This window comes from Artemia franciscana, chromosome 3 (genome assembly GCF_032884065.1).
Source record: "Artemia franciscana chromosome 3, ASM3288406v1, whole genome shotgun sequence".
Taxonomy (NCBI): Eukaryota; Metazoa; Arthropoda; class Branchiopoda; order Anostraca; family Artemiidae; genus Artemia; species Artemia franciscana.
In genome coordinates, this window is record NC_088865.1 from 48,442,426 (window position 1) to 48,455,202 (window position 12,777).

A 12,777-nucleotide genomic window follows, 5' to 3' on the forward strand; every position below is an offset into this window, starting at 1 on the left:
TATATGAAACGTAGATACGCTGAATCTGATATTGTTATTTTCATTAAGATCACTTGAATTTTAAGGGGTATTTCCCCATTTTTTTTTAAATCAGGAAAATTTTCTCAGGCTCGTAAAGTTTGATGGGGTAGGGTTAAACTTAAAATGAAATTTGTAAATCTGAAATCAGCATAAAAATTAAATTCCTTTAATATATCTACTGGTATCAAAATTCTGTCTATTAGAGTTTCGATTACTATTGAGCTGGGTCGCTCCTTACTTACAGTTCGTTACCACGAACTGTTTGATAGTGAAGAAGTTAGAGGACTGCAAGCTGTTGCTAATATGCTTAGTGATTGTTTTATTGGTGATGGATAATCTCTCGATTCTTCAGAAATGGATTTTCTTCTTGCAGGATTCATAAATATTATTCCCTTCCCTCTGAAGGTACGAGCATATTTATGGCCCCAGTAAGTCTCGCAGAATCAAATCAACAGAAATACGATTAAGACAAATAATCGGTTTTTCAAGGTTTCTCACCAATCAAATGAAAAGGATGGTGACTTGTTGAGGGTTTCAGTTGGTATTTAACTGCCGGTATTCACTGTCAAGCTCTTAGCTATTTTTTGCTTTTAGCCGTTCGCACAAAACTCTTGTAAACCTATGAAAAGCAAGAAGTCAACGTAATTAGGTTTACATTCTCAAAATTCAGTATGTCCCCTTTCGTTTTTAACCGTGGTAATGCAACTGGGCTAGTTCGTATGATTTAATTAAGAATATCTGATAAGAGGTTTCATATCAAATCAGTAAAAACCTTAGTCTGTGCAGTAGGAATATAGAGGTGGCGACAGGAATCAGGGGGTAAGAGAGTTTTTTTATATTTTATTTTCAGCTTCCAAAGCTGAAACAGCAGCAAAGGCAAGGCCATCTTGAACAATAGAAAGGTGGAGGTTGGGATAGAGAGATAGGTTTTGGACAATAGAACAAAGCTGTTTATCAAAATGGTAAATGGTTTTACTTAGAGACTCTGGTAAAAGGAACTCAAAGCTTTTTATATTATTACTGCATATATTTTCGAAATATTTATTTCCATTATAAGCCTCCCAAAAGCTGAAAATCAGACTGATGGTTTGGATTAAGCAATTATAATGTGGACATAATTTAATAATAATTTTGTTTCTAATAATAATTTTTATATAACAATATAAAATAATAATAGCAGTAACAATAATAAAATATACAATAATAAAATAAAATAAGTTTTCTCTATTCTTGTAATACTTTTGCATGGATAGCTTAGTAATTCTTTGATTAATGTCTACCTTCGGTGAAGCATATTTCACACATTTGTTTGATTAATTTGATTTTAAGAGTTTAACATATGGTACGCTAGTGATTTTTTTTTATTATTATTGTTGATATTACCAAGTAATCTTTTAGCTAGTGATTACATTTAGCGAATATCATTTAAAATTTTGCTTAATGAAGATAATTGTAAGAATTTACTACTTACAAAAAATGGTATTAGTCCTTCGTCTCTGTCTTTTTTAATTGCTTGTTTCACGGTATTTCCTTCTAATGAGTACTCTCTATTTGATGGTAGACTTCTATATTTAACTCCAGCCAAAAGTGCAGCTCTCTCGACAGATGAGTGTGCCTGATCTGTAAATGAATATTCATATTGATAGCAATAAATAAACCATGGTTCATAACCCCCTAAACGGGTTAGATTAAACTTATCTTTGGGTACAACCCTCAGGCAGTTGTCGTCAAAGTCTTAGGAAACACAATGTTCTAATGATATTTTTTTCCATTTGGAATACAGATTTCTGTTTCTAAAATATGCTAAAGTGAAATATATTACGTTATATTAGGCTGCTGGTCAACTAAAAAATTTAAAAAGGTACTTATGCATCTCAATTTCTTGTTTCGTTGGCAATAGGGTAGTACTAATTAAAAAATGCTCTATTGTTTATGAATGCCCATTCATTTTTCAATTATAACTAAGACATAGTAAAGCTTATTAGGTCGATTCAACTATTTGTCCTATGAAATTCTCAAAGCCTACTATTCAACAACTTCCACTTCTACTACTACTACTAGTAATACTACTATTACTAATGCTACTGGTACTACTACTGCTATTATTACAATTGAGCTATATCAAGAACGTTAAAGTGGATCTGGATTGTCAAAAAACAGAGATGCAATATCTCAGGAGTGGAATATAAATGCATATTTATTTTTAAATCATGCACAAACCATGATTCATAACCCCTTAGACGGGGTTACCCTTAGACGGGGTTACGGGGTTGCAGGGTAACCCCTTGAGTGACTTGTGTGTCTCTCAAGTGATTGGGCACAGAGTTTTGGGTGACACGACATTCAGGAGAAATTTTGTAAATTTCTAAATATTTAATTCTTAATTATTAAATTATACAAAAGTGAAGCACAACACATTATATTAGGTTACTGATTAACCTTTAATTTTAAAAGATGTAGACTTAAACCACCTTCTTTTTTTGTCGAACATAAGGTATACCAATTGAAAAAACACTATTGTTTTTTAATTCCCAATATTTTTTCAATTTTAACTAAGACATTGTAAAGCCTATTAAGACAATTCGACTTATTTTCTATGAAATTTACATAACTCACTTTTCTACTAGAACTACTACTACTATTATCAACTTACTTCAGCACCAAGCTTCCTGAAGCTAATCTAACCTAACCTAAACTGAGTAGGTCCCTCCTTCTTCCCAAAATATTCAAATCTCACTAGACACCCACTCCCATGAAGCTTTGATTTCCTTTAAATCTGCTCTTTTGACCTTTCCTCATTTCAAACGGGGACCACCTACTTACTACTTACTACTTGCACTAACTTACGAACGGGTGATAGGATCTTAATAAAATTTGATATTTAGAAGGATATCGCGACATTATCGTGATCGTGATCCGGTGACATTGGGGGGAGCTGGAGGGGAAACCTAAAATCTTAGAAAAGCTTAGAATGGAGGGATGGGGATGAAACTTGGTGGGGAAAACAAGCACAAGTCCTAAATACGTCATTGACATAAGTGGGACGAATCTGCTCTCTTTGGGGGAGTTGGAGGGTGGGTTAATTCTGAAAAATTAGAAAAAATGAGATATTTTTAACTTGCGAAGGAGTGATCAGATCTTAACGAAATTTCACATTTAGAAGGATCTCGTAACTCAGATCTCTCATTTGAAATCTCAACCGGATCCAGTGTCATTGGGGGGAGTTGGGGGGGGGGGGCAGAAATCTTGGAAAGGGCTTAGAGTGGAGAAATCAGGATGAAACTTTATGTGAAGAATACGCTCAGGTCCAAGATACGTGACTGACATAACTGGAACGTATCGCTCTCTTTGGGAGAGCTGTGAAGGGGGGGGGGGGTGATTCCGAAAAATTAGAAAAAAATGTGTTATTTGTAACTTACGAACGGGTAATCAGATCTTAATGAAATTTGGTATTTAGAAGGATCTTGTGCTTCACGGCTCTTTTTTCAAATCCCGACCAGATCTTTTGATATTGGGGGGATTTGGAGGGGAAAACCGAAATCTTCAAAAACGCGGAAATTGAGGTATCTTTATCTTACGATTTGGTGGTCGGATCTTAATGAAATTAAAAAAAAAACTAGTTTTTGTAACTAAAAGTAAGGAGCGACATTAAAACTCAAAACGAACAGAAATTACTCCGTATAAGAAATGGTTTGTCCCCTCCGCAGTCCCTCGCTCTTTAAGCTTACGTTTTTAATTGTTTTAAAAAGTAGAACTGTGGCAAAGAGTCAAACTTTAGCGTAAAGAGCGAGGGATTGCGGAGGGGACAACCCATTTCATATACGGAGTAATTTCTGTTCGTTTTAAGTTTTAACGTCGCTCCTTACTTTCATTTAAAAAATTCTGTTTTTTTATTTAATTCTGAACGTTTTTGAATTAATGCATGTTTTATTTTTGCTCTCCGCACATAAATTATTAAATGAAATTTGCATATTAATTCTTTTTGTGGCAACATGGCTTTCTCTTAGTTTTGATCAGAAAATTTTGAGAAATAAGGGGTGGGGAAGGAGGCCTAGTTGCCCTCCAATTTTTTGGTTACTTAAAAAGGCAATTAGAACTTTTAATTTTAACGAAAGTTTTCATTAGTAAAAAATATACGTAACAAACTTTTAAATTCTTATATTTTTATTATGTATATGAGGGGGTTTGTCCCCTCGTTAATACCTCGCTCTTTACGCTATATTTTAAGTTTTGTCCCAATTCTTTAACAATGACCCCTGAATCAGAAAGGCCGTAGAATAAATAGTTGAAATAACTAAAAATACTTTAGCATATCGAGCGAGGTATTTATCTCCTCCTAAATACCTCGCTCTTTATGCTAAAGTATTTTTAAAACCCCTCATATGCGTAATAACCTCTGTTCGTTTTAAGTTTTAATGCTACTCCCTACTTTCAATTGAAAAAACTTTTTCGTGTTTATTTTTTCATTGTTTTTTTTTATAGTAATGCTAGAACATCCTGCGCCCTTTTCATTGAATTTTTCTTCCCCCATGACTAATTCCTCCAAGGAAAGATCCTCCCACGTAGCCCCCTCCCCTCAACGCCACCCCCAAACCAAAAAAATCCTCCTGAAAACGTCTGTACACTTCCCAATAACCATTACTGTATGTAAACACTGGTCAAAGTTTGTAACTTGCAGCCCCTCCCCCAGGAACTGTGGGGTGTAAGTCATCCCCAAAGACATAGTTATTATGGTTTTCGACTATGCGGAACAAAATGGCTATGTCAAAATTTTGATCCGTTGACTTTGGTAAAAAATTTAGCGTGGGAGGGGGCCTAGGTGCCCTCCAATTTTTTGGTCACTTAAAAAGGGCACTATGACTATTCATTTCCGTGAGAATGAGCCCTATTGCGACATTCCAGGACCACTTGTTTGATACGACGACCCCTGGGAAAAAAAAAACAAAAAAAAACAACAAATAAACATGCACCCATGATCTGTCTTCTGGCAAAAAAATGAAATTCCACATTTTTGTAGATAGGAGCTTGAAATTGTTGCTATAGGGTTCTCTGATACGCTGAATGTGATGGTGTGGTTTTCGTTAAGATCCTATCACTTTTATGGGGTGTTTCACCCTATTTTCCAAAATAAGGCAAATTTTCTCAGGCTCGTGACTTTTGATGACAAAGATTAAATTTGATGAAACTTATATATTTAAAATCAGCATGAAAAATTGATTCTTTTGTTGTCTCTTTTAGCATCAAAATTCTGTTTTTGAGAGTTTCGTTTACTATTGAGCCGGGTCGCTCCTTACTACAGTTCGTTATCACGAACTTTTTGACTTGATGTGTAGAAAGATCTTATGTCTCATTGCTTCATTTTCAATTCAAGTCAGATCCAGGGAAATAGGAGGTTGGAGGGGGGAAACAGAAATCTTGGAAACCGGAAATCTTGGAAAACACTTGGAGTGGAGAGATCGAGATGAAACTTGATGGGAAGAATAGGCACAAGTTCTAGATAAGTGATTGACATAATTGGGACGGATCCACTCTCTTTGAGGGAGTTGGGGGTAGGGTGTGAATACGGAAAAATTAGAAAAATTGAGGTATTTTTAACTTAAGAATGAGTACCCGGGTCTTAATTAAATTTGATATTTAGAAGGAGCTCATGTCTCAGAGCTCTTATTTTAAATCCCGAATAGATCTGGTTACATTGGGGGGAGTCGGAGGGGGAAACCAGAAATCTTGGAAAACGTTTAGAGTGGAGAGATTGGGATGAAACTTGATGGGTAGAATAAGAATGTCGTAGATACGTGATTTACGTAACCAGACTGGATCCGCTCTCTTTGGGGGAGTAAGGGGGTCCAGTGCTTTGTCGAGTTTGGTGCTTCTGGATGTGTTAGGACGATGAAAATTGGTAGGCGTGTCAGGGACCTGCACAAATTGACTTGATAAAGTCATTTTCCCCCATTCGACCATCTGGGGGGCTGAAGAGAAAGGAAAAATTAGAAAAAAATGAGGCATTTTTAACTTACGAGTGGGTGATTGGATCTTAATGAGTTTTGATATTTAGCAGTATCTCGTGTCTCAGAACTCTTATTTTAAATCCCGACCGGCATTAAGCCTGTGATTTTCCTTCTAAATCAATCTATTGATTCTTAGAATTTTGCTAGAGCCATACCGTATGAACTCTTGGCTCTTCCGACCTCGTCACAAGTGCCATATGAGCTCTTAGGTCTTTTTTTGCCAATTTCTTATAGTCTATTGTATATTATGATGTACCCCCCCCCCCCTCTCAAAATCCAAAATTGAATCTTTCGGATCGTACGTACTTGAATTTTTATATGCTATTTTAATCAAACTTCCTTCCTGAAAAGTGAAAAATTGAAGTGTTCCTCGTAAGATGTGTTCCGTATGCTAAGAATAACCAATCTCCAAGCATTCTATTTAAACACTCTAAGGAGGTAATTCCATAAGTGGATATTAAAAAAATTAAAACTTAATTTACAAGCTTACTTTGCTAAGTATATGCTTTGCTTCATTTTTCTCATAACATCGACGTAAATGCAAGGGATGACAAGTATTATAACCTCAAATTCTATGCGACATCTCAACAATTCAATGGTTTCCTAAACACCTTTGGGTAAGATATTTGTGCAGCTTTTGATACCGGCATAAGTTTATATACACCTAAAATGTTAATCTTTATTTCCTCATTATCATGTTTAGGGGCGTGTCAATCAAGCTCAAGTCCAGATTGTCTAGTCCTTTTCAAATCATTAACATACCAGTGCAGTATTTTATTATTATGCCGTCTGTCAGCATATTCCAGATCTTCGGCAATGTTATCCCCAGCTTCCACTTCACACCTCCAATATTTTAATGTTTTCTCCACTTTCTTTAAGTTCCTCTTATTTTCCTCTATCTCTCAAATAATTCTTGTACAAGCCCTTCATCGTCTCCATTAGACATACAGAATTTTCACAAAAGTTCCTAGCTGTGTTTCTAACATTCTTCCCTTAGAAACCATAAGCTACTTCACAAAATTTTTTTCTAGAACTATTCTATCTATTCTGAATTTTAAATTCCTTTTAGTGTCCTAATGTCCTGGAATGTATATTATCACTACTTTTAATTATAATAGTAATGGACAGTCTAAGGGCTATGGAGTAAACGTCAACAGCAAGCAACTCGCAGATCTTGACTTTGCAAATGATATAGTACTGCTAGAAGACGCCAAAGATCGATTACAGCTGCTATTTGATGAAATCTCAGAAAAAGCCCGAGAGGTCGGATTGTCGACAATCCGACCTCCAAAAAATCCAGACCGTAGACAAATCAAAAAGTGTGTCCATATCTGGCTTCCCCCTAGCTCTTCAATGCTCCGATAAAACTGTTGAACAGGTCCAAGAATTTAAATTTTTAGGAAGCTGGATAGAAAAAACTGGCAATGTAACATTTGAAATCAAGAGAAGGATTGGACAAAGGATCAGGCGCCTTCAACAGACTAACACCAATTTGGGGAAGTAACAAGTACTCACTTCGTTTAAAATTGTGCCTGTTCAACAGCAATGTGTTGTCTATATTGATGTATGCCAGTGAATGTTGGATTAAAAAAAAATTGCCTTCGAAGGATCCTCAAAATCAGTTGGCATCAGAAAATTACCAATAGGGATATCGGCTGGAAACAAACCAGTCCATAGTGACCGAAGTAATGAAGAAACGAAGATGGACATATTTGGGTCATGTTATACGCATTCCCGAAGACAGAATTCCCTCAAGAGTGTATCAGGGGCAGCCTGAAGGAAGACGAAGATGAGGCCGACCAAAACACACGCTGCGGAGACAGCATGATCGGGACCTGAAAGAGGCCAACATTTCCCTCACTCCACAATGGGAAGATATCACTGCAGCCGCAAAGCTTTGTGATGAATGGAGAGGCTTGGTCGACACCCTATGTGCCACTGATGGCTCAGGAGGGTCTAAGGTCTAAGGTAATTAATCCTTGACACTACTAGATGGTAATCTTTACATTTACTATTAATAACAGGACTCCTATATACCCTAGTATCTTGTATAGATCCTGCCAGTCTTCTGCTTACAGTAACATAATTACATAAGGTTTGCTGTCTTACCATCACGTGAATACCATGTTAGTTTACGGGACATTTTATTACCAAATACTGAATTGGTTATAACCAGATTGTATTACCTACAAAACTGAAGTAGTCTGTAGCCATCACTGTTTTCTTTTCCTACACCAGATTTACATAGACTATGATACCATCTAGCTCTCTTTCTATCAATCTGAGCATTAAAAAAGAATAAAAAAATTAATCAAGTCTTTGGAAAAATAATGTTTGAATATATGGACATATAAACTTTTATTTTTTTTCCTGTTTCTACTATTTTAAAAGGAGACAGTTTTGTTAGTATTTTAGCTTCATTTACTTTCGTATATAATATATCGATAGTAAATTCATATAGTTAATTGATGCCTAAATATAAGACATTTATAAACAATAACAACATAAATCATATAATTGATGCCTATACTTGACATAAAAAATAAATATAATCGATGCCTAAAAATAAATATAGTAAATTGATGCCAAACCATGACTTTTAAAACGTCAATTTTCAGCTTTCGAAACAGTGTCCTAAGGTGGGTGGAGCAATGTTTTGAATCTTCGAACCAATAAATGATTTTCAATTGATGTTCTTTTTGAAACTGCTACTACTACTACTGCTACTACTACTATTACTACTCACCGCAGTACCAAGCTGCCTGAGGCAAAGACAGCTAGGCAAGCCTCTCCTCCATCCCAATCTGCTCAATGCCTCCCTCATTACATTCTCCTAGGAAGTTCCCATTTCCTTTAAATCTTTATTTATGACATCCTCCCATCCCAGACGAGAACGACCTGCTTTTCGTTTAGCCCTAGACGGTTGGCCGAAAAGGACAATATTCAGCAGTCTGTCATGCTTCATCAGAAGAATGTGCCCTAGCCATCTCAAACTTTCTTTCATTATAGCCCTAGAAAGCGGGATTGGACCAATTTTTTTACAGCCTAATGTTTGAAATACGGCCAGGCAGCCAGGTACCCAGAACAATCCTGAGGCAATTTTCTCTGGAAAACATCTGGTAAATCTTCATCCGCCTTTCGGAGGACCCGTATTTCAAAGCCATATTTGACCACTGTCATCACTGTGCCTTCCAGTATTCTGATCTTAGTTTGTAGACTTTACTTCCTATTCTTCCTATTCTTTCTTAACTATTGAAAAACACTTCGAGGCTTGGCTATTCTACTTTGAACATCTTCCCTGCTCCCACCGTCTTTACTTATAATAATGCCAAGGTAAGTGAAGCTGCCCACTTGATCTATCTTTTCGTGACCCAACGTCACCTTTTCATCCTCAATTATTCCTAGCCTTAGAGACTTAGTCTTCTTAAAATTAATTCTCAAATCAATCCTAGTACCCTGAACTCGCAAAACCTCTAAAAGTTCATTCATTCAAAGTTCATTTGAAAGTTAAATCCAAATTGACTTTTTTTATTTTTTTTTTAATTGAATTTTCAAAGGTATGTATCTAAAAGAAAAAAATGATGAAGCAAAATCGTTATATATTAGAAAAATGAATCTAGGTCGATTCCTAGAATCCCTCTTCAATTTGTTGAAGAAAAAAATTATTCAAATTATTATTTTGTGTAGCGTTGGTTTAGTATTGATGGACAACTGTAGTGTTGATGGAAAATTATTCAAAATTAATTTGTGCCTCAGCAAAGCGCAAGTGACGTCCTGGCCTTTAAGCAATTTTAAGGGGTGATAGCTTAGCTCATGATGATGATGCTTTATGTTCGCTTTAGGCTTGGGTGGATTATTAATTTTAATTTATGCTTGTTTTAGGTTTCATTTATTCATTTCCATTTAAATTCTGTTGTTTTCACTCTGACTTGATTATTACTTTCAGTTTCTGTCTGTTTTAGTTTTCATTTTTTTCATTTGCAAAAAAGTTCTGTTCGTTTTAATTTTAACATAATAAACAACTTCATTTTTAATCGGTTTTGATTTTGCATTCTCTCTTTAAATTTCCTTTGAATTTAGATTGCTGCATAGTATGAATAATCATCCGTGTCACCTTTAATAGCGAGTTTAGCAAGCTTTAACAAGCATTAGTGTAATATGTATAAGTGTAATAATTATAAAATACTATACAGATGAAAGCATGATAAGGCTTTTTTGTCTTATGACAACAGCTAGTTAAATAAGTACGTATCTTCATCGTAAAAAAAGAGTTATTTTCAGATGTCACCATGTCCGTTCGTACTAAAGGAAGTGAAGGAAGTGGGTGAAATAAAGCATACTTTTAATAAAGAAATTGTTAAAATGCATGGTATGTTAATATAGCAAAAAAGTTGATTTAACAAACAATATTTCGAGTCATTCAGAGGCACCATTTGGTGGGGGGGGGTCAGGGGTGGGCAAATGCCCACCCCAGATTTTTCAGGGGGCTCAAGCTTCCACCACAAAAGGCCCTTTGCCGCCATAATAATCTATTATGTCGAACATAATCCATTTTGTCCAATTGATTTGAAATTACTGCACGCCTATTACCCAAAGAGCGCAATTACCTGACGACCCTTGGGGTAATTACTATATTTGCTATTAATCATTGTAAACTTTGAAAGTACGTTAGATAGATAATAAAAGTCTCAAGTTCTGTCAAATGCCCATTTCCTAGATGATTGTATTAATAGTATAAATTCTGAATATTTGCAGTAATTATTCTAAGTTGACAGATTAAAATACGTCAGTTCCTGTCAAATGTTTCGATGTTTATTTCCTTTTGTTAGTGAGCATAAGCCACCGTTTTAGACTACTCGAGTCAGTTTTTATTCTGTTTCTGTCCTCGTCTTATGTGCATTTACTGTATCATATGTTTAAATATTTCCGGTCGAACCCCAGACCGGTCGAACCCCAGATTTTAGGCCAACGCTACCATAAGACTTTAAAGACGAGAGCCCAGAGAGAAGTAGAAGACTTTACATCATTAAGCCTATTAACTTTTTAGTTAGGTAAATATAAAGGTATCAATAGCCGTTAGCATTATAACTCAAAAGATCATCAAGCATATGAAACAATTTGTGACAACTTCGGCACTAGGAAAGAACTTCATCCAATCTGGAAATCGGACTTTTACTTTGGCGGATGAAATAAAGCGAGAGTACTCCAAGATTTTCGACCGTCTACTAACCGAATTTGACAGAAGCCTCACAGAAAACTCGCTAGTGCTGAGCACACTCGAAGCCTTGGATCCAAGCTCGATCAAGTTCATGGACACAGAGTTGCTCAAGCCTTTCTCAGCTCTTTACGAGGAGCTGGATATTGACGACATTCTTCTCGAATCTCAAACTGGTATTGCCAAGCGTTTCTTGCTTGATCAGGAGAAAAAGCTGGAAAACTTCCTAGACATTGTCGACCATCTTCAGGCATTACCAGTGGCTCACTCAGAAGTAATTAAAGTACTTCGTATTGCTGCCACACTTCCTGTGACAACAGCGAGCAATGAGCGTTTGTTTTCTTGCCTAGAAATAGTGAAAAACTACCTACGGTCTAAAAGAGGAGACGATCATCTCAGTCACCTCCTTTTGATATTTGCAGAGAAGGATTTAGTAAGAAATTGGACTACGATCAGCTTGTTGACGATTTTGCAAAGATGAAACCTTGGCGGTTCCCCTTGTTACTTTGAGTGTAGTAATATTTTTTTTTTCTTGTTATGTTTTTCCTTTTTGTAAATATTTTTGATCTGACAGATTTCTGCTGAAGGAAAACCAAGATTTTGGTTAAAACCCTCAGCATGTTAACGAAGATTACTTTCACCGACGTATTGTTTACTACAAGAAGAAAGTTTCTCGCTGAGGAGGGCCAGCCTGTAGTCTGGTTGAGTTTTCCACTTTCAGTTTAATCACTTAACCTCTTTGATTATGATCTTTGATGTTATAATTAATCTTAGAGGTCAGTGTGGCTGAGTTCCACATTCGGTTACAGTACATTTCCATGCAACACACGGGTGCTGAAAATGCGTTTTTACTTAGAATATTATATCGATGTGCTGCCAAAACTCGAGTTTTTTTTTACGCAAAAGTTGGGGGGGGCAAAATGGAGCTCAGGCCCACCCCCAGATTTGGCCCAAATGGCGCCTCTGGAGTCATTAAATCAAACGATGCAAGCAAGCCTTAAGGGACGTAATATTTTTGCTCCTATGCAGCTAAGATTTACAGAGCTCTTATACAATTTTTGAAACTTAAATTTGAAAAAAACATTTTCCCTTATTGTGTCATTATGGATTAAAATTAATTTAGTAAATAGAGCTAATTAATTAATTATTTTCATTAATTGTTGTTAATTTAAATTCAATAATTATTAATCCTCGACCGTAAAACAGATTCGAAACATCGTTTTGGAAATAATTTTTCGGGCTAAAACACAAAAGTATGTTACACTGATGTGGATATCCACAAAAAAGATTTAACTAGAGGAAGAAAACGAACAGTATTTCACCTGAACCATAGACGATTAACCTCTCCAAGATTTCTGATTCTTTCCATTGAGGCTCTAGAGCTCTGTATTTTTGTATAGTTTTAGTTTTCGCCGCTAACATGCAAACCAAGGTGGCTTCACTGGCTGTTGTCTGCAACAAAAGTTTAGCGGTATTTATTGGAACTTGTCAAAAAAGGCAAATACAACATTTGAAGGAACATGGAGACCATTTAAA

General features: G+C 35.9%; 1 protein-coding gene across 5 annotated transcripts in view; it reads right to left on the bottom strand.

Moving 5' to 3' along the window:
• The window catches only part of LOC136025350 (aromatic-L-amino-acid decarboxylase-like), a 76,820-nt gene that overhangs the window by 30,297 nt on the left and 33,746 nt on the right, over nucleotides 1-12,777 (bottom strand). For all 5 annotated transcript variants that reach the window (XM_065701282.1, XM_065701286.1, XM_065701285.1 and 2 more), the window contains 2 exons: nucleotides 12,564-12,693; nucleotides 1,493-1,641 (listed from right to left, as the gene is read on the bottom strand). In XM_065701282.1, coding sequence (XP_065557354.1) covers nucleotides 1,493-1,641; nucleotides 12,564-12,693 — 279 coding nt within the window. The remainder of the gene's footprint in view (nucleotides 1-1,492; nucleotides 1,642-12,563; nucleotides 12,694-12,777) is intronic.